Source organism: Diabrotica virgifera, chromosome 1, assembly GCF_917563875.1.
Source record: "Diabrotica virgifera virgifera chromosome 1, PGI_DIABVI_V3a".
NCBI lineage: Eukaryota > Metazoa > Arthropoda > Insecta > Coleoptera > Chrysomelidae > Diabrotica > Diabrotica virgifera.
In genome coordinates, this window is record NC_065443.1 from 84,667,382 (window position 1) to 84,691,430 (window position 24,049).

Genomic DNA, 24,049 nt, shown 5'->3' on the forward strand with positions numbered 1-24,049 from the left:
TCGTACAGACACCGAGGCGAATAAAATGAACCACCCTGTATATAAATAGATATATACTATAATTATATTTTAATATTTATTTACAAATTTATAATATTTTATGAAAATATTTATCAAAATATATTAGTGTTACCATTGTAAATGAATGTTGAATAAAAAAGTCCATTTTCCAGAATTTTCCGATTTTTCCGGTAAATGAAAATTAGCTAGTTGTTATTCTTTCGTCGAGTTACCCAGATTTAAAAAAAAGTGAATGCTCTACTGGAAGCTGATTTATTATAAAATTTTTCAAGCGCTCCAAATTGAACTTTCTATAGCACAATCTCGACGCGCGGAACTGGACTCCGACAATCTTCCCCATCACATGGTCCCAGCTCAGTCAGCGTGAGTAACTTCATTTTAAAGGGTTATTACTCGTTTTAAATAGAAGATATTCCGTACTTATCAATTGCAATATAAAATATAGATATTTATTATCATTATGTAAAAATTTCAACTCTTAATATTTATAAACAATCGAGATGTGATTTTTCAAAAAAAAAGTATAACTTGGCTATTATTGGACCTAGAAAGTTGTTTCTTCTTCTTAAATGTATGTTTTTTTACCAGCTTTTTGATACAACCAATTATAATTATTTATCAGAAAAAATAACAAAGATATTCTAATTGTTTATAAGGAAAAAACTCAACATTTTCTTATCGACCTGTTCAACAACAATTAAGAAACAAATATATTCTTTTTTTTAACTTTCTTAGTACTTTGAGTCTTTAAGAACTCACTACACTTTGCCAAAAAGGTCTGAAAATACTCCTAGGACAACAATGATTGTTTAAACATTTGATGTCTGGGATAAACATATAACATAACTCGTAAACTGACAAACAGATCTTCTTGAAATTTTGTACACTAATAAAGACACAATTGCCTCGTTATCAAGGTATAATAAGTTCTTTACGACCTATTTGGCAAAAGTTATTAACATTTACAAAATAATGCAAAAAACGTGGTTTTTTGCAAGTATCTAGGTTAATTCTTTATGGATTTTTACTTATAAAAATTCAAAATAATTGTTTTTTTATGATACACAACTTTCATTAAACAACTTTTGCTGTAAATATGATACTAAAAATGCTATAGGAAAAAAACAATATTTTCTGACTTTGGCCTTTGTTTATAAAAAAATGAGGTCGATTTACGAGTATCTCTGTATGTATTTTTAATTAACTATATCCCCCCTACGATTTAGCACCTTCAAATACCTGTATTGATTTTTATTTTTCGACCCTCGACTATTGTAGCTATAAAGTCGAATTGGGGTCTCATCATCTGGAAGTTTAAGTTTTAAGATTTTTTTGTGTTTTTGATAAACTGGTCAAAATAACATTTTTTATTGCAATAAGTGATTTAAATTAATAATAGAGACTCTATACTCATTAAATCTTATTATTTTTAGATATTTTACTTCACTCCATTTACTATGGCTTGGTACTTGGTAATTGGTTTATAACACCTTTTTAATTGTATTGTTTAACTTTTATAATATTAGTAGCTAGTAAGTTAATAAAACATGTTTTTTTTATATTTTCATGTTACTCAATACATTATTTTGTTTATAAACAAGTAGATCTCAGACAATTTTTAAGGGGTGCTGTGAGCACCCCACGTGGCAGTTGACGTCTTACAAAGCCACGTGGCAAGTGCAGAGTTAATATAATCCATAACTACCGAGATTACGTGAATTATAATAGATTTTAATTAATTATTGCTTTTGGTTTATGGACTATATATTTTAATTATTAAAATTAATTAGAAAAATTTGTAAAAGACCATTTTAGATGTGGAAAGATATAATTTTATGAGCTGTGTGGGAATGACTTAAAGTATATAACACCGTCTAAATTAAGTGTTAATATAGAAAAAATATATTTATAGTTAATTTACGATAGAGCGAGTTCAATTTTCAATATGAAGAAATTAATGTTGTTTGGTTTTGCTCTTTTTGTGGTTGTTTTGGTAAGCATCTCTTTGATCAATTCGTATATTATGTTCCTATTTTTGTTAAGGGGATAGACGCAAAATGATTTTGAGAGTGCCTATGATAGTATCCATCGAGAATTTCTGATCAACGCCCTTAAAGAGTTTAATATTCCAACTCAACTCATTGATATAGTAAAAGAAACACTTAAAGTACAATAGGGGAGTCAAGATAGAGCGAAAACATGCATTGTTTCGGAATAATTCAAACAAGCTTATATTTTTCTAAAACTTTTTTTGTTAGTTTATATACATGTTAAAGTAAAAAGTTGTACTCGCAGATTTTGCTGCAAATTGTTTAAACAATAACATTTTTTATTTGTATAAATAATTTTAAAAATATCGTTGAATTCATCATTTTACTTTGATCAAATATGTTTCTATTTTGTTTTTGATTATGCTGAATCCGAATTTGGCATTATAATTTGAAAATTCTTATATCTTATCTTAAGCTCTTATACAGTATGTATGCGTAGCTTGGAACCATAATATGGGAAACTTTTTTATTATCAATTTTACGAAAAAAAGTTATTCTTCATAAAATATTCTAAGTGGTCTAAAATCTCAGATACAACCATCAGATATCAAACTTTTTCAATTTTATACGAGGTATGTAAAAAAATATGAATTTCACTTAAGAGTTAAGTGTCCTTATAGTTAACAATATTTCAATTAGAAAGATGTAATTGAACATTGGAACATAGTTTTTAATTCCAAACAACTTTTCTTAATAACAATTTTCGATATTGTGAAATTTAAAGGTACTTTACTCTTGAGTGAAATTCATATTTTTTGACATACCTCGTATAAAATTAATAAAATTTGATATCTCATGATTGCATCTTAGATTCTATGCAATCCAGAGTATTTTATAAAAAAATAACTTTTTTTCGTAAAACTGATAATAAAAAATTATCAATAGGTTCCAATTTACGCCGACATACTGTATAAGAGCACAAAAAATTTGTTTTGTTGAACATTTATTATTGTTGACGCTTATTATTAAATGTATTTTAGGAAATTTTTACAGAAAAAAGTTTTGATCATTTTGTATAAATATTTTTTTAACAGGTAATTTTCGGTTTTTGTATTACTTTTTTTATCTTTCTTAATTTTTCCAAAAAGAAATTGTTTATTTCATTTCTAAAGTAAAATAATTTAGTGCACTAAAGATTACGTCCTAAGCTTTAAGAAAACATCTATAAAATTGTAATCTTAAAGTGGTAGTATTCTGTAAAACTACGAAGTTTTCAAAAATTACATTTTTTGAGACCTCGTATCATTTGAATTAAAATTTTTAATTTTTTTGAGTAAAACCTCGTTTATTAATATGTTTGAAAGGTAACTTGTGCAAGTTTGAGAGTTTTATAGGTAAAATTGTATTAGTTACACACTTTTAAATCATTCTTAAACAAAATTCATGTAATTCTCATTTTCCGCCCACACCGTACTTATGCCCATACATTTTAATTATTTTTATTATAACCATAAGATAGCTTAATTGTTCTTCTTTCATGTCAGATTTGTAAAATTTCATTTGATCCATTAGTTAAAGAATTACATTAAAATAACTCAACCGTACACTTCGCCGAACGCTAGTTTACAGTGCGCCAATGTTTGTGAGACGGGTTACTTTAGCGTAATAAATAAAAAATTATAGAAGCTATAGATTTAATTTTAGAAAAATATTTAAATAAGATTTTTGTTGTCAAATTTTCTGAATTATTCATTGATCAAATCAGTTTTTTTCTAGAATTTATATTTTCGGAGTTTCGGAGGAAAAACATCTAAGTTCGCAGTTCATTTGTTTAATAAAAAATGAAGCACCCACTTCTCGAGTAGAACTTTTTTATATGTTGTTTATTAAACATTTCTTAATGAAATTACAAAAAGTTATATCTTGTTTGATTTTTTTCTGAAGCGAAAATCTATATGCATTCCCCTACAAAGAAAAATTCGAATTCAAAACGCATTTACAGATACAATCCATAATATTAGAACAGGCCTACGACAGGGAGATGCCCTATCCTGTATTCTATTCAACATCACATTAGAGAAAATAATTAGAAAGTCAAAAGTCAACACCAGAGGAACAATAATAACAAAAAGAGTGTACAAATATTGGCATTTGCAGATGATGTTGATATCATAGCTAGAAGCGAAAGAGAAATTATAGAAGCATTTAATGCGATAGAAAGAGCGTCACAAAACAGTGGCGTAAATATTAATTGTTCCTAAAGGTAATCCATACGAGAATTTACAAGCTATGCGAAAGTCAAATTTCGCCCAACCAGTTCGGGTTCATACATGCTGTTGGTACGGGAGAGGCTTTGTTTTCAATACAAGTCTTATTACAGAGATGCAGAGACGTAAACTACGACGTATACGCATGTCTGGTTGATTACGAGAAGGCGTTTGGTCGAGTACAACACGCCAAGATGATGCAAATACTAAAAGAAGCAGGAATTAACAACCAAGATCTGAAAATAATTAGAAACCTTTACTGGAATCAGACTGCAAACCTCAGAGTTGACGGTGAACTCACCGAATATGTCAAAATCATGCGTGGAGTGAGGCAAGGCTGCATTTTGTCCCCCCTAATTTTCAATCTTTACTCTGAAAGAATATTTATCGAAGCTTTGCACGAAACTGAAAAAGGTATTCTACTAAACGGGTACCGGCTAAATAATATCAGGTATGCAGATGACACCATAGTATTTGCGGACAACCTAGAAGACCTACAAATCCTCATGGACAAAATCACGTATTACAGTCAGCAATATGGACTCAATATAAACGTAAAGAAAACAAAGCTTATGATCGTCAGCAAGAAAAAGAAAACAGAAGGTCAACTCTATATCAACCAAACCCCTGTAGAAAGAGTGAGGCACTACAACTACCTCGGCACCATAATACATGAAGAATGGACCAATAACCAAGAAATAAGAGAGCGCATCGGAAAAGCTAGATCAATCTTCAACCGTATGGGGGCGTTTTTTAAGAGCCACAACCTTTCTCTTGGTATAAAAGTAAGAATGCTGAGATCTTACGTCTTCTCTGTCCTTTTTTATGGTGTTGAATCATGGACCTTGAACGAGGATATGTGCCGAAAATTGGAAGCATTTGAGATGTGGCTATATCGGAGAATTCTTAAAGTCCCATGGACTGATCGGGTCACAAATGAGGAGGTTCTTAGAATAATGGGGAAGAACCGAGAAGTACTAACCACCATCAAATCTCGAAAGATGGAATACTTTGGACACATTATGCGAAATGAATCCAGATATGCCCTCCTACAGGCCATTCTGCAAGGAAAAATATTTGGAAAGCGAGGTCCAGGAAGAAGAAGAAGAACATCCTGGTTAAAGAACCTCAGAACCTGGTTCAACACAACATCTGTGCAGCTTTTCCGCGTTGCTGCAGATAAGGTGAAGATTGCCATGATGATCGCCAACATTCGTCACGGATAGGCACATCAAGAAGAAGAAGAAGAAATATTAATGAAATAAAAACTAAATACATGAAGGCCAGCAAATCGACAGGCCAAAGAAACTTACAGAATCTGACAATAGGAGACTATAACATCCAAAGCGTGAAAAATTTTACATACTTACTAGGTTCACTAGTTTCCGCAGATAACAATGTCAGCGAAGAAGTTAAGAGAAGAATATATATTGCTAATGAAACATATTAAAATGGACTAATTAAACATCTAAGATCTAACAACATCACGAGAAAAACCAAAAGCAAAATATACAAAACCCTGATAAAACCGGTCCTTATTATATAAGTATATCGAAAAGCGATGAGAACGTATTAGGTTAGTTTAGTACCTAATACCTTCGTATTAGGTACGTTAGAACGAAAAATCCTTAGACACATATATAAGGGGGTGAAAGAAAATGGCGTATGGCGCAGAAGATATAATTTTTAACTACACGCAGCTTACAACGAACGCGACGTCATAAGATCCATAACGATCGGACGTCTGCGCTGGATGGGCCATGTTGAACGGATGTTGGAGACTGGAACACCAAAACATATAATGAGACAGACACCAGTAGGGAGAAGGTCAAAGGAAAGACCCAAACTCAGATACATGGAACAAGTGGAACAAGATCTGAAAACACTTGGGATTAGCAATTGGAAGAACAAAGCAAGGAACATAACAGAATGGCGGAAAATCCTAGAACAAGCCAGGACCCAAAAAAGGGTTGTCGAGCTATTGATGATGATGATAGAGGCAAAATTTCGGCTCCAATCCTATTTAAATCCATTCATTTTTTTTTCGAATCATAAGGAAACTAACAAATATTTTTGAAAATTTTAACAGAATGAAAGATTACATTATTACCGAGTGCCGAAAGTCCCTGAAAACTTCTATAATGTTTATTTTAATAAGTGACAGGGGCGAAGAAAAAAAGAGAAAATTGAGTGTTTTTTAATTTCACCTCATTTAAAAGAAACTTATTATTTATTTTAATTTCGGAGGACGTTCGGCCCTCGATAATAATGTAGTCTTTCATTCTACTTATAAATTTTTCAAAAATGTTTATTAGTTTTTTCAGAATTCGAAAAAAATGAACATGTCCGTGGTGATATTTTCAAAATCGAAACTCAGTCGAACAGAATGTGTTGACAAGACAGTGACAATCAAAGCTACTAAATATTTGACACGGCTTTAGGAATATTTTGAGTTGTTTATTAAATAATATTGATATAGACCTAACCAAGGAAATAACCAAGGTATAGGAGGCGTAGGGTTTTTGGTACATAAAAGAATTGAAAACTTGGTAACTAAATTCCAAGCGATTTCTAATAGAGTTATCTATCTGGTAATAAAACTAAATTGTAGATACAGCATTCAAATAATCCATTGTTATGCGCCAACTTCTTCTGCAGATGATGAAGAGGTAGAACAACTTTATGAAGACATTACAAGAGCCAGAAACCTAGAGAAAACATATTACGTAATAATTACGGGAGATTTCAACGCTAAAATAGGAAAGAACGAAAATAACAACGACAACGAATATATTGGAAATTTTGGACTGGGAAGTAGAAATCACAGGGGAGATATGCTCGAAAATTTCCTCAGCAAAGAAAAGCTATTCTGCTTAAACACATTCTACAAGAAAAAGATGCAGAGAAAATGGACGTGGCACAGCCCAGACGGCAAAGTAAAAAATGAAATTGACTTTATACTCTCTAACTTCAAAAACATTGCTAAAGATGTTACTGTACTAAATTCTGTCGACACTGGTAGTGACCATCGATTAGTTAGGGTGCGAATAGAAGTAAATATGAAATTCGATAGAAGAAAATTATTAACACAGGATAAATTACCAAACATAGAAGCAATCGAAATGAATCAAGAGGAATATCAAAGTGAACTAAAAAAGAAACTAGGACCTTTACCAGTATTCAACACGAAAGATATAAATGAAATAACACAAAAATTAACGAATGACATACCATCAACTACAAAAAAGATCTGTGGTAAAAATAAAAATCCGAGAAAAACGAAACTTAAACCAACAACACTGGATTTAATGGAAGAAAGAAGAAGAACATCTAAAGAATTACCAGAATATAAGGCTATCAACAATAAAGTTAAAAAGAGCATAAGGTCAGACTTGCGGGCTTATAAAACAAAACAAATATTGCAAACCATCGAAAACAATAGAAACATGACAGTATTGAAATCAAATTTAACTAAAGGAAATTCGAAGATAACTAAAATCAAAAACCAACAGGGGAATACGGTGACGGAAAAAACTCAAATAATCAAGGAAATACAAACGTTCTACAAGAATCTTTATACATCCACTATACAGAACCCCGGGATAGACCATAAAACAATTCTAAACGTGCTCGGAAACTCTCCTGGCGAGGATCATATAACGTATGAAATGTTAAAAATGGGTGGCAACACCGTTGTAGAGGTTGTGGAAGTCTTGCTGAATAGGTGTCTAATAGAGAAAAGAATACCCAATCTATGGGAAAACGCCGAAATAATACTTTTACACAAGAAAGGAGACACTACTAATATCGAAAACTACAGGCCTATAAGTTTGTTGTCACATTTATACAAATTGCTAACAAGAATAATCACCAACCGCATAACACAAAAATTTGATTTATATCAACCGGTTGAACAGGCGGGATTTCGAAAAGGGTTTGGTACTAACGATCACTTACAAACCATCAGAACACTGGTAGAAAAAACCACAGAATATAATGTACCCTTACATATGGCATTTGTTGACTTTCACAAGGCTTTCGATAGTATTGAAACCTGGTCCTTTTTGTCAGCCCTAAGGGATGCTCGAATAGACTCATGGTATACTACACTCATTAAAAACATTTATGAACAGGCCACATTCCACATCAAAATTAATGAAGACCAAAAAACCGAAAAAATACGCCTTGGAAAAGGTATTAGACAAGGTGATACTATTTCACCAAAACTTTTTACCTTAGCAATGGAAAATGTATTCAAACAGCTCGACTGGGAGGAAAAAGGTCTAAACATTGATGGTGTACGTTTGAGTCATTTGAGGTTTACGGACGACATAGTATTATTCAGTACAGATATCAAGGAACTGGAGCAAATGATGAAGGAACTAAACCAGCAGTCAAATAAAATAGGTCTCAAAATGAATCTTCAGAAAACAAAAATAATGAGTAATGTACAAACTAATCTTGTTGTTGACAACGTCAGTCTTGAAAATGTAGACCACTATATATATATATCTTGGACATACCATTAAAATCGGCAAAGAAAACCAAATAGCCGAAATAAAAAGACGCATACAATTGTCTTGGGTAGCTTTCGGCAAGTTAAGCTTTATCTTGAAGAATAGAGATATACCAATGTGTCTAAAATGTAGAGTTTATGACAAATGTATCTTGCCTGTAACTACATATGGACTGGAGACCATGACCTGTACAAAGAAAACCTTAGAGCAGCTCAGTACAACTCAAAGAGCGATGGAGAGGGCCATGCTAGGGATTAGTTTGAGAGAAAAAATTCGAAATATCGACATTCGTGAAAGAACAAAGATTACTGATATCGCAGAACGTATAGCAAGGCTCAAGTGGCAATGGGTCGGACATGTTGCCCGAGATAATCCCGAAAAATGGACACAGAGACTAACAAACTGGAGACCAAGAGGGAACAGGCGAGGAGAAGAGGCCTATGTCCAGCAGTGGACGAACACAGGCTGAAGAAGAAGAAGAAGAAGATATAGACGTGGATCCCGCGTACCAAAAACAAGTTGATTAATAGCAAGCTCAAAAATTTTTAATAGCTTAACGGTGTCTAGTCGGACACACTTTGATGTATGGGAGCACTGGAACAGGGGAAGTTTTAATTGTGGAACAGGTTCAAAATTTGGAACGTCATACTACGAAAGCGTCCCATGTATTTTGTCGGACAGAACTTCCAATTGATTTGTTACCCTTTCATTACACTCTCGTGCAAAAAATTAGACTGGTATCAGTGGCGTATCGTAGTGGGGGCGGTAGGAGCGACCCGCCCCGGGCGGCAGTTCTTAGAGGGCGGCAAAATTTAACAATAAATAATAAAAATATTTTGTAAATATTTGAACCATTTTATACTTTTATCGCAACTACAAATTCGAACCGATTGAAAGGAGTACGGTATTTTTCATTACTTATTTTGTGACGAATTCCTTTTCTCTGAATGATATTTTGTAGCGACTGGCAACAACGTCTATACTGACTTGTGGGAATTCCCCGTTTATGACTAACAATCAGCGAGAATGACTTCTATTACATACATCGGCAATTATTTTAAAATTATTTTTAAAATTATTTTTAAAATTATTATTTTAAAATTATTTTTACTACCCTATACGATATTCATTGTGCGGAGCAAAGAAAAGACTATGGCTGGTCGTCCATTGGAAGTGTAGTCGCGCGACTCGCAATTAGCGCGTATACGTCCGTATTTGTGCGATCATGAGACTGAGTAACTGCTATTATCCACTGCAGGCGACTATATGCTACTTAGTTCGCGACTGTCATCATTGAAACAAAGTGAGCTTTGTGCATAGGGTGTAAAATAGATTAAAAAGACATGTACCTTTTGGAACAACCTTACGTAATAAGGCGTTTGCGGGCTCGTCGTGCTAAGAAAAGAAGTTTGTGTTGGATAAATGAAATACTTAGTAGAAGGAATTTACCGGGAAAATTCCATCACCTGCATGACGATTTACTAAATAATCCGCAAAAATTCTTTGATTATTATCGGATGAGCCAAAAGTGACAAAGGTAACCCATCTATCATAAAAAGGAAATAAAAGAAGTACGTACTCAATAGTTCAAAGAACATACAAACTTTTTGTATTAGCCTACATGACACAGTTACTGGGTATGTGAAAAGTTCCCGAAATATTGTGACAAACCAGGATTAATACCTATCACCTGAAGGTGAGTTAGTGGTTTCAATTGTCTATGAGGGCCCACTTGTTTTGCTGGTCCAAAGCGTCGGTTTCGGTGTTGTGTAGAGAGTGGAGATATGCGAGGATCAGTTATGCAGCTCTTCTTCATCAATAAGAACTTTCTGAAGTTTATGTCTTACATTCAATTTGCGGTGTTCTGTAACTTTTTTTAGCTATGGAAGGAGGCTAACCAAAAACTGATAGTGGCAGTCTCCTTTGTTTACTTTACAGCATGTTCGGGAAATAACTGTCACTTCCGAATTTTAGAAATTTACCATCATATATTAAATTAAAATACCTAAATAAGAGGGCGGCAAAATTGTCTTCCGCCCTGGGCAGCCGACACGACACTCACGCTACGCCACTGACTGGTATATATCACCAACTGGGCGTTTTAATAAGTCCGACACGTGGAACATGTCAAATGACAGGAAATATGTTGGTGATAAATAGCAGTCTGATTTTTGCATGAGAGTTTAATGAAAGGGTAACAAATCAAATTGGAAGTTCTGTCCGACAAAATACATATGACGTTTTGGTAGTCTGACGTTCCAAATTTTTAAATTGTTCCACAATTAAAATTTTCCTGTTCCAGTGTTCCCGTACATCAAAGTTTGTCCGACTAGACACCGTATGACACCGTTAAACTATTAACAAATTTTCAGCTTGATATTAATCAACGTTTTTTTGGAACGCGGCGCGTGGTCCAGGCGTAATAGTGTATTTGATAAATAGTTGATTTAATGACGTGAAATTAATAAGAAGTTATTTATTGTTTATTATTTATGGAAGATCCAAGCAGAGAATACACCAGGATATATTCTGTAATCCAAGTATTTTGTTGTTAAAGATGTTCAAAATTTATCAAAGCGTTCCAACAACGCTTAGTGACAGATTGTTAGTTCTTTTTTGTATAGTAGGTATATAAATTATTGTAATCACTGAATATATAGTTAAAGAACCGCTTAGATTGACATGAAATTTGGCAAACACATAGGTAATATATCAAAGTAAAAAGTGATATATTGTGCCGATGTGTGTATTAATTGTAAACAACTTTTATTCTATAGCATTTTTTCACTTATTTTTAGAGTTATTTGCGAGTATATGTTCATTTTTCAACAAAAAAACACATTTTTAGACAAATTTTTTGCAAATAACTCAAAAAGTACGTTTTTTATCGAAAAAAACATTATTAATGTTGTTCTGAAGCTATTTCCTTGTGGCATTTTTATAATCAACTATTTTCAATGGGAAATAAGTCACAATTTTACCAAAAAATGATTTTATTAACGTTTCGACCGTCGGGTGTCGTTGTCAAAATATAAAATAATACTAACATTCTTATTAAAAATATAGCCCATAAAAAGATGAAAAAAATGGTGTATGTATGAACCATAGACCCAGTAAAAGAAGAGTTGTTACTAATGAAAAATAAGGTTTAAAAATAGTTGTAACTAATGAATAAATTGCAAATCCAATATTTCAAGGTGAAATAACCATAAAATAAAGCACTTTTTGGGGAAAACTCATTACATCTTTTTTAAAGTATTTAGAAAGCTTCATTTTTGTTTCTTAAAAAAGTTTCTAGCATTAAAAGTAAGGAAGTTAGCTCAAAATAAAGTTGGTCCCTTTTTTTTTGGTAAAAGAAATCGTGAAAATCACCCCCAATTGGCAGTCCAAATGAAATTTATCGTTACCACTTCACAAGTTGCTTTACTCGTGTAGGTATGTATTATTTATATGATCTGTAAGTTGCATCGGTTCAAAGTGCTTATTTTTGAAGAGGCTGTAGTTGAAAGGGCTTACAATAGTCAATAATCACGAGTGTATGCAAATTTTGAATAGCCATATCTTAACCAATTTTTGCCTTACAGAAAAACAAAAAATCCAAAATATTCAGAAAAAAAAACCTACCTTTTTTTACTGTTTGTGATTTTTAGAATCACTAATAAATTTTAAGTCATCTAAAAACAAAAGCATTTTTTCAAAATTAAAAATTAAAAAAAGTACTTTAAAACCAAATTTTATAAAAAAATAAGCCCTTTGAACAAATGAAACTTACAGATCATATGCAAAATACATAAGCAAAGTAACTTGTGAAGCGGTAACGATTAATTTGATTTAAGATGCTAATTAGGCGGTGATTTTCTCGACCTTTTTGACCAAAAAAAGGGACCAACTTTATTTTGAGCGTAAATTGCTTACTTTTGATGATAGAATCTTTTTTAGAAAACAAAAATAAATATTTTTTAAACACTTTAAAAAAGTTGTAATGAGTTTTCCCCAAAAAGTACATAATCTTTTATTTATTTCACGTTGAAATATTCGCTTTGAATATTTCAAACTACAACTACAACTTTGCTTCTACTGGGTCTAGTAGAGAGTTCATACATACACCATTTTTTTTTCACTTTTTTAGAAGCTAAGTTTTTGCTGAGAATGTCTTCGATAAAATATTTACTTTTTGAGTTATTTGCAAAAAAACCCCTAAAAACGAGTTTTTTTGTGGAAAAATGAACATATTTACTCGCAAAAAACTTGAAAAGTTGCTTAGAATTGGTTATACTACATTTATAATCAAGATGCAGTAGAAATAAACAAACCAAGACACGTTAAATGCTACTAGGAGCACTCCCGAATCATAATATACAAAGTATAAACTTTGGAAATCATGATTTGGGATTTACAATGTATACGCTCTGAGCTTCGCTGGTGGCGCTCCTAGCGGATTACTAATTCAACTTTCACCGGTAATTTTTAAATTTATTATTTAATTGTTATCGCTTAATATTTACAACGCAAAAACGTAATTAAATTGTAATCGATTTTTTTAAGATTTTGCTAATCATTTTGACTAGTCCATGTGGTGAGACCGCTCCCGTCTGGAAAAATTTCTGATTCGGTTTCTTTGTGGATTCTTATAAAATGTCCCCTTTAAACAATTCTGAAGGGTGCCGGGCGGAATTTTTGGGCAGAAATTGTTTAAACAATGTTTTTAAACAAATACAAAATATCACGTTTTTTTGCTCCGGAGCATATATTTTTAAGTTTTGTCGGTCATTCAGAACAAGAAAGGTATCTTGTAAATTTTCTCAAAAATTGATAGTTTTCGAGTTATAGGCGATTTAAAATCTGAAAAATGCGAAAATACGCATTTTCGAGGCTTAAAAACTCATATTCAAATTAGTATTTTTGAGGTTGCCAGATACTTAAATTGAAGACTAAATATTCAGCTTCCAGATTCTGAAGAGTGATCGCATTTAACTTTAATTTATATCGTTGTTTTTTAATTGCTAAATATGCGTGTTTATCCGATTTTTTTGGCGGCCCGGCACGCTCCGTTTCAAAAATCTCCCTATTTTCCTCCAAAAAATCTTTTTTCTAGATTCTTTGGGACATTCTAAATAAAATAAGTTTCTTGACATTTTTCTCAAAAGTTAATAGTTTTAAAGTTATAAGCGATTTAAAATCAGAAAAGGCGTTTTTTTGTCATTTTTCGGATTTTAAATCGCTTATAACTTAAAAACTATTAACTTTTGAGAAAAATGTCAAGAAACTTATTTTATTTAGAATGTCCCAAAGAATCTAGGAAAAATATTTTTCGGAAGAAAATAGGAGATTTTTGAAATGGAGCGCGCCGCACCGGCAAAAAAATCGGATAAACACGCATATTTAACAATTAAAAAACAAAGGTATAAATTAAAGTTATACGCGATCACTCTTCAGAATCTTGAAGCTGAATGTTCAATCTTCAATCTAAGTATCTGGTAACCCCAAAAATACTAATTTAAGTAGGAGTTTTCAAGCCTCGAAAATGCGTATTTTCGCATTTTTCAAGTTTTAAATCGCCTATAACTCCAAAACTATCAATTTCTGAGAAAAATTACAAGATACCTTTCTTGTTTGGATTGACCCAAAAAATTTAAAAATATATGTTCCAGAGCAAGATTATCCTGCCAGTATACTGGTATTCAGTATATAGTTAAAAACGTCCATCTATATCCTGACTACCAGTATACTGACAGGCTAAGTAAACAAAAAAAAATGTTTAAATATCTATATACTAATCCATGTGTCCGAGTTTTAATCCAATATTCTTGTTTTTTACCTAAAAACCCATATCCGTTTCTGAGGAACGTCTAGTATCAATAGGTTAGTTGCGAACGTGTTAAACAATTCCGCCCGGCACCCTTCAGATTTGTTTAAAGGGGACATTTTTGAATAGGAATCCACAAAGAAACCGAATCAGAAATTTTTTCAGGCGGGAGCGGTCTCACCACATGGACTATTGATAAAATATGAATTTCTTACTTCGGATACTTTCACAATTATCGTATAGATGGCGCTAAGATTAATTTATAATTACATATTACGGAACAGTAAAAAAACTAAATTCAGTATTTAACACGTAAGTATATTTAAGGTAAAAATATATACCACAGCTTTAACCAACTAATATTTTTTATAATTAATGTTTTTAATTTTAATTTTAAATTAATCACTTTGACATTTATGTCAAATTTCCGGTAAAGGTTTATAGACTTGTCACTACTGGCGCTCGCGAATTTGCAAATATCCCCTCTACGTACGAGCTCACAGCCTATTGTAAATTATGATTTGGTACTGCTTTAAGTAGTATTTAACGTGTCTTGGTTTGTTTATTTCTACTGCATTTTGATTGTAAATTTAGTATAGAATTACTCAGTTTATCCATTTCCGGACCTATTTCTAACGTATATGTTTTCACTCCCGAGAAGGGGTAAAACCCCCAGGGCAAAAGCACACATCCGCACAATATCACTTTTCTTCTTTGACATGTTTCCTATGTGTAGGCCAAATTTCATGTCAATGTAAGCGGTTCTTTCAAATTTGGAACAAAAACCGTGACTAAATGTGCTATCAGGTCAACTAGCCACGTATAAGAAACTTGGTTTATCTCTTACTATCTCACAACTTAATATGTTTTCCATTAGTGCACTTATCATGCACTGTATTTAATAGGGAACTTGCATAAAATTTTAAATTCGAAAAAAAAATGTTATAAATCACAACAGAACATAATTTTAAATATGTATCAAAGGTAAAAAAGTTATTTTTGTGTTCCGTTTGACCCCTAAAGACGATTCTAAATTCAAATTAAAGCAGCTAGCCCAAAACGCGTTGTGACGTCATATGGTTATCTTTTTACATTCTGCACCAACAAAGAAAATTTGTATATCATTTTAAATTAGACTTCATAAACGTCAGTAGAAAATACATTTATGTGACGTCACAAGTGTCTTTATGTCACAAGAGGTAGTTATTGCGCATTTTTTGACATACAAGTTTAAATTTTGTATTCATCATTGGCGCGCCTACGGGTAATGGTCTAAATTTTTTTAAAGAAAAAAATACTACGCCACTGAGATATTTTAAACTAAAAATTATTTTTAAATGCTATGTTTAATTTATGATAAGAATCCTTTCTTGACTTTTTTTGACATGGTGCACCGTTTTTATGCAAAAAAATAAAACATCTTGGCGCTTATTTTTCACTTCCTAATACGAGTGCATTATCAAGAACTATTTAAATACTAATCTACAACAATAACAGAAAATATTACTAATACGATTTTAAATAGGTGAGAACCTACAACAAATGTTCAAAACGACCTCATTTAGAGGTGACAGAAGAATTTTATATTCATCATTGGCGCGCGTACGGGTAATGGTCTGAATTTTTTAAAGAAAACAATAGTACGCTACTAAGATATGTCAAATTAAAAATTATTTTTGAATTCCTCGTTCAATTCACGACAAAAAATCTTTCTTGCCATTTTTTCATATGAGGCGCCGTTTTTATGCAAAAAAATAAAAAATCTAACATTTACAAAGGATTAAATACTAATTTGAAATAAGTTTCTATGCATATGGAAACTACCTCGAATAGTTTGTAAGCGTTAAGATGTTGTATTTTGTGTATAAAAATGGCTCCTCATATGAAAAAAAAACGAGATGTATTTTTTGTCACAAATTATAGGAGGAATTCAAAAATGATTTTTAATTTGAAATATCACAGTGGCGTACCGTTTTTCTTTAAAAAAATTCAGAACATTCCCGTAGGTGCGCTAATGATGAATATAAAAATTTTCTGTCACCTCTAAAAGACGTCACTTTGAATATTTGTTGTAGCTTTGCATCTAGTGAAAATCTTATTAGTAATATTTTCTGTTACTATTCTAGTTTAGTATTATTATATTAAATAGTTCTTGATAATGTATTAAGAAGTAAAAATACACGCCAAGATGTTTTATTTTTTTGTATAAAAACGGAGCATCATATGAAAAAGAGTCAAGAAAGGATAAAGGATTTTTATCACAAATGAAACATAGAATTTAAAAATAATTTTTAGTTTGAAATATCACAGTGGCGCACTATTTTTTTCTTTAAAAAAATTCAGACAATTACCCGAAGTTACAATGAGTAAATGTTGTGACCACCAGTGTAGGTGACTTGGAGAAAATAATTCATTAATCATTTTCTTTACAAATATTTTACATAGATATAAAATTGTTTGTCTCTGTGAATTACGGCACATATAACTAAAATCGCGATGGTGCCAATGATGAATACAAAATGCTTAATTGTATGCCATAACATGCGCAATAACTACCTCTTAAAACCTACCAAATTTCATTTTCATAGGCCAACCGGTCTTAGAGTAATAAATAAATTGGCAGTTTGAAATAAAAATTTCAACACCCCGTATCTCGGAAACGAAGCATTTGCGGACATGTTTATCGAGCATACTGTCACTATTTTTTTATGTAGAATTACCCCTTTAAGTTTTTCATACTTATTTACTAAAACCCTGTATATTATTACAATGACATACGATAAATGTCATTAGAATATAAATATATTTCCCTTATTCCGTGACGATAAGCTGGCCAAATACCCAAGTAGGTGAAGGCCAATAAACTAAACAAGAATAAGAAGAATGTACCTAAATATAACCATAAACACAACTATATAGTAGAACTATGTGACGTCACGGGTCGTTTGAACTATTTTAAATCACAGAAGATTTTAAATTTGTACTTCTAAGTTATTATGAGTTTTTGAAGCGTGAAATTTTGTAAATCTCATTTTTAAACAAAACTGAAAATTATTATGTAATAGAATAAAATGTGCAAGATTATCTTCACTGATTTTGATCGTCAAATTGATCGTAATAAATTGTTACAGGCTGTCAACACAGAATCTATAGACGACAAGTTGCTATTAGGAAAAAAATCAAAAGAACATTACGACGCGTGTTCGAATGAGTTCGGTAAACCACCGTATTACATTACAGAGGGATATGAAAACCTAAAAAAAGAAGACGAGGCGAACATAGCTGCCTTTTTGCTCTGTTATTTTAGAAAATTAGGTCTTATGTCAGAAAATGGTAATATAATTGATGACGGAGTTCGAAGTTTGTACATACAAATATATGGAGATAACGCTCGGCAAAAAGAAATTATAAACAACCTTTTGAAGAAATGTAAACAAATTAATGACAAAATTGGCTCCCAATTGGCTCCAAAGTATAAAGCTCTCGTTTTTGAACGATGCACACAAATGGATTCCATTAAGCCTGATCAAATAAAATATAATCTAAATTAATCCACATGTATCGTCGCCCTCGGTAGGTAAATTATTATTCCGATTCCATTTTTTTGCAAAAACTTACTCAAAAAGAGGTCCTTATAACAAATCCACAGGGTGCCAGGCGGAACCGTGGTCAAAAAATTGTTTAAACAATTTTTTTTAATTCACAAAAACAATGTTTTTAGTCCAGTCGGGTTAGACGAATAACAGGCCTAACCTTGCATTAGGAGCTGCCCCAAATTTTATTTTTCTAATCTGTAGGGGGGGTCAATAGTAGTGTAAATTTAAAATCTCGACTGAATTCCGCCGTTGCGTTAGCCGCCATCTTGATTTTAAACGAGAACCGTTTTTGCTCAATATCTCCGCCATTTTCAACTTTTCGACAAAAAGTATAACAACCAAAAATGTTGAAAATGTAATTTTCTATCATTTCTATTATTACAATTTTTAGTGGACAGTAGAAAATAGTGACAGTTAGAGCATAATTATTGAATTATCTCGTTTATTGTTAGTTTTACGACATAAATGGTTCTATACAAAAATAGGGAGAATTAAATTCTACATAATTTTAGTCTCTTTCATTTTTTTGCTAAAGTTAATATTTAAGGTAGTATGTATGCGATAATGGCGCGAGCGTAAGACCTGATTGATTTTGTAGCAATTGTTTTTGTTCAATATCTACGCGATTTTCAACTTAAATTGTTTCAAATATGATTTCCTACATTTCTTTTTAACAATTTTTTTCATGCGGTTAATATTTTCCGAGTTAAGTGGGAAAACAGTAAAAAGTGGTGGGGGGAGCATAATTACTGAATTGAATCTTTTTTCCGAGCTGCCCCAAATTTTATAATTCTATTCTTTAGGGGAGATCAATAGTAGTGTAAATTTAAAATCTCGACTGAATTCCGCGCTTGCATTAGCCGCAATATTGATTTTAAAGGAGAACCGTTGTTGCTTAATATCTCCGCCATTTTCAACTTTTCGACAAAAACGGCAGGAACTAAAATTGTTGGAAACGCAATTTCCTACAATTTCTTTTCCACAATTTTTTTTATGCGATCAATATTCTCCGAGGTAAGGAGGAAAATAGTGGAAGCGAAGGGGAAGCATAATTATTGAATTGTTTCATTTATTATTAACTTTACGACATAATTGTAGATAAACAAAAATAAAGAGAATTATATTTTATACAATTTTTGAAACTTCCAATGAAACACCAATCAAACTAAGTACATAATTGACATAAATAATAACTTATATGCATTAAGTTCACTTAATTTTATGTATTAACTAGCGGGTTTTATTGGTTGAATTTGTCTGTCCATAATTAAGTTTTATGTCAGCTAACATATTTTAAAATTTCAACAATTTTTTTTTTAAATTTTGGACCCCGTTGGGGGAATTTTCCCATTCCCCCTCTTAGACCCGCCCCTGGTTCTCTCGAAAAATTGTAGTAAATCGTAACTGCAACAATTTCAGTCCTTACACTTGTTGTCGAAAAGTTGAAAATGGCGAAGATATTGAACAAAAACAATTGCTTTAAAATCAATCAGGTCTTACGCTCGCGCCTTTACCGCATACGTACTACCTTAAATATTGATTTTATCAAAAAAATGAAAGAGATCAAAATTGTACAAAATTTATTTTTCTTCATTTTTGTATAGGTTAAAATTTGTTGTAAAAGTAATAATAAACGAGATAATTCAATCAATCAATAATTATGCTCTAACTGTCACTGTTTTCCCCATAACTCGGAAAATATGGACCGCACGAAAAAAATTATAATAGACAAAATTACATTTTCAACAATTTCAGCTTGTATATTTTTCGTGCCAAAGTTGAAAATGGCGGAGATATTGAGCAAAAACGGTTCTCGTTTAAAATCAAGATATCGGCTAACGCAACGGTCAAATTCAGTCGAGATTTTAAATTTATACCACTATTGAACTCCTCTAAAGATTAGAATAATAAAATTTGGGGCAGCTCCTAATGCAAGGTCAAATGGTATCCCGACTGGGCTATTTCACTTCGCTCAAATTTTTTTATATCATTTGGGTCATTCGGAGCAAAAAAGGTCTTTTGTGATTTTTCTCTAAAATTGATTGTTGTCGAGGTATACGCGTTTTAAAATTTGAAAAATGCAAAAATGACCTATTTTAAGGCTAATAACTCAGTTAAAAATTATTATTATTATGAAAGTCAGAAATTGGCCAAATCAAAGTTTAAAGCCTCCCTTCAAGATCCTGAACAAATTTGTGTCATTATTATATTACTAAGCGGTTATTTTTAACTGTTAACAATGAGCGCTAACCGCGTATTGAGACGGCCGTCAATGTGAGTGCGAGTGAGATTCACCATTGGACTGCCGGAGTGGTGCATCTCTTTCACACTCACCATTGACGGCCGCCTAATACGCGGTTAGCGCTCATTGTTCACAATTAAAAATAACCGCTTAGTAATACAGTAATGACACAAATTTCTTCAGGATCTTGTAGGGGGGCTTTAAACTTTGATTTTATTACTTTCTGACTTTCATAATAATAATTTTTAATCGAGTTATTAAGCCTTGAAAAATAAATCGTCATTTTCGCATTTTTCAAATTTGAAATCGCGTATAACTCGACAAAAATCAATTTTAGAGAAAAATCACATAAGACCTTTTTTGCTCCAAATGACCCAAGTGTTTTAAAAAAATTTGTCCGAAGTGAAGACATTGTTTTTGTGAATTTGTTTAAAAAAATTGTTTAAACAATTTTTCGACCACGGTACCGCCTGGCACCCTGTGGATTTGTTATAAGGACCTATTTTTGAGTAAGTTTGTGCAAAAAAATCGAATCGGAATAATTTACCTAACGGGGGCGATTATACAGCCTGGACTTAATGTAATTCCGTACAGGTTGGAATAAATTTTATATCAAAGTTTAGGTGAAAACAAAAGATAGTACCCAGAAAGTATATAACTTATATAAGGGGATCGTTGGGGATAATGAAAAATTTACCATTTTTGCACACAATTTACTTTTTTAACTGCTGCGGTAAGCGGTAATTCATGTTTTTATGAAGGTTTTTACCGTAAAGTGAAAGATAAAAGCCTTCATTTAAGACACATACCGTGAGGACGTTTGAGTTGGAATAAATTCATTATCTTGAGAAGGGGAGATCTTGTAGTACACTCGTCAGACCTCCAAACAGAGTCGAGCATGTTGAATGCTTGTTGAGCTTTTCGTATCCTCATACAAATTTTGTTTTCTGTGCCTCCGCTTTCTGTTATGACTCTTCCAAGATATGTAAAGTTTTCCTCATTTTCAATCTGCATGTTGTCGATAGTAAATATCGTGTTGTTGATTGCCTTTATTCTCATTTCTCCTGGACTTGGTTTTACTAATATTAATTTTCAAACCTATTTTATTGGTTTCAGTGGAAAGTTTTTCCAATTGGTCAGCCACATCTTTGAACCTTTGTCCTAATAGGTAGATTGCTTAGGCGTGTGATTAACGCCCATTGTATACCTCTTGTGTCAAAGTCTACAGCTTTGAAGAGAACATAGTCTAGAGCTATGTTAAAAAGAAACGGAGAAAGCACGCATCCCTGTCTAAAAAGACGTCAACGTCAAATTCGTCACTGTTGATCTTATTGTGTGTCCCGCATATCGCCTCAGTGTACAGTGACTTTGTAATGAAAATTATTTTATGCTGGATGTTTCTTAGCTCTACAATTTTCCATGCATGATATAAGATGATCCAGCATGAGATAAGCTGTCAACGGCACGCTCGAAATCAACAAAAACTATGTATAGGGGTGTGTTCCATTCAACCGATTGTGCCATTATTATCCTCACTGTATTACTGTGATCTAAGCAGGAGGATTCTGGTCTAGAGCCTGCTTGGTTAGCTCGAAATTCAACCTTGTTTGTTGATCTTTAAGTATGATGGTCGTTAAAAAACGGAATCTCGGGAAAAATGGTCCTACAAAAACTTTATTCTGTTTTAGACGTGTGACAAATTGTCAGAAACACGAATATCGAAACAGTATTTCAAAAATTTTAATCCCCGCGACGTTATTAAAAAACAAGTTAAAAACAAATTAGAACAATTTTCAAACGCCATTTTGGAGGGGAGTTAAATTGAAATTTTGATTTTTGAATGAATTTATCGAAAACATACATAAAAAAGAGAAATAAAACTTATACTTTGTCGGCAATAACCGCGTTTTTTTGCAATAGTTTTTTTTTCTTTATACATATTGGATTCATAACACAACATTTCCTGCAAAATAAGTTTTTATAGTGCTCATTTATAACGCAAATAATAATTTTGTAAAAATTTGTTTTTCGAGCTTTATTTAAAATTATTTAAATAAATGAGGGGCCAAAACTTAATCTTATATGAAAGCTTTTTCTTTCAACTTTGTAGAAAAATATCTTAAAAACCTTCATAAAACATGAATTACCACAGCAATTAAAATAGTAAATTATGTGAAAAATAACCCATTTTTCATTATTTAAAAAATGATCCCTCATATATATCTATATCATACACTTCCAAGCAGTGGCGGATCCAAGGGGGTGTCACGGGGGTCATGACTCATGTCATAACCCCCCTACAGACGAAAATAAATATTAATTCAATATTCCTAAAAACAAATGAAAAACCGAGAGCCGTTAAACAAAAAAAAAAAAAAAATTTAGGCCCACCCAAAAAATAATTGAAACCCACTTATCTTAGGGGTAGTAAGACGAAGTGAAATTGAATCAAAGAAAAGTAATTAAATCACCCTCAATATCCATGACCCCCAAAAAAAATTTTTTGATCCGCCACTGCTTTCAAGAAAGTTTATGATATATATCAATAATCTACTAACTTGAAAATATCTTTTGTTTTCAACTAACTTTGATGTTCCAACTTGTACGGAATTACGTTTTGCATTGCAATTACATCTAATTTTTTTATTTATAATGATATCCCTTCTACCATACAATGGTGTAGGGTTATACAATGGTGTAGGGTTAATTACATCTAATAATTTTATTTAATTGGTATTTTATTGAATTAAATTATAATAAAAATTTAATAACCTAATAGCAACTTTATTTTCAAAAATTCCTTGAGAGAGTTTCTCAACAAACTAATTAGTTTTAACTATCTCAAACTTTGGGAGGTGGTTTTTTAGTGTGATGACTATGACAAAAGTTGGTTTTAATCAATCCAATGGGATTTGCCTAGAGATCAAGTGAAGCACTTGAAAAGTCAAAAAGTTGATGGGCAGTGCTGGATTAACCAATAGGAAAGTAGGCAGTTGCCTAGGGGCCTCGGCCCCAAAGGGGGCCTCGCAGGCCAAAAATGAGAAAATAATAATTAGATTTAAATAACAATAATTATATATTATATTACGTTGAAAAATTCAAATATCGCGGAATATGATAAAAGTGATGTTGGACGTATAAAACTACATTACAATGCGTACTTTTGTTCACATAGAAAGCCTATGTTGTGAGAGTAAGTCGCTAATGAATGCCGTTTGGTAGAAGAAACAGTACTGCCTATCAGATCAGTCTGCACGGTTTCTTAGAAACGTAGTAAGAGCAAGAGCAACAAATGAGTCAGAGCTCCCTCGCTACCTTATCCTTCATTACCCATGCCTTTCGCTACATGTCAGGAAAATACAATGGTCTCCAGGCTCATCTATCTAAAGGCGGAGCTACATATCCGCGCCGCGAACTCCACGCCGTGAGAGCGCCGTGAGAGCGCCGCGCGTTCGTGGCGCGGTTAATGTTCGTTAAAATTTTTCATTTTGACGAACCTTCCGCGATCCAGAGGAAACTTACGAACATTTAGTAATTGTAGATAATTTTTTAGTTTCGAAGTTTCGAAATTTGTCAGTACATAGCTTGTAAGATTTATTTTACGCTAAT

The 24,049-nt window shown here is 32.2% G+C and overlaps 2 protein-coding genes across 4 annotated transcripts in view; one reads left to right on the top strand and one right to left on the bottom strand.

The window, feature by feature from the left end:
• The window catches only part of LOC114335725 (solute carrier family 2, facilitated glucose transporter member 1), a 508,422-nt gene that overhangs the window by 91,460 nt on the left and 392,913 nt on the right, over positions 1-24,049 (bottom strand). The gene's annotated exons all lie outside the window — the stretch shown is intronic.
• On the top strand, positions 1,866-23,216 carry LOC114335726 (uncharacterized). The gene is made up of 2 exons (XM_028286011.2): positions 1,866-2,014; positions 17,734-23,216. Exons 1-2 carry the CDS (start codon positions 1,967-1,969, stop codon positions 18,151-18,153), a joined length of 468 nt encoding a protein of 155 aa, XP_028141812.1. The 5' UTR covers positions 1,866-1,966; the 3' UTR covers positions 18,154-23,216.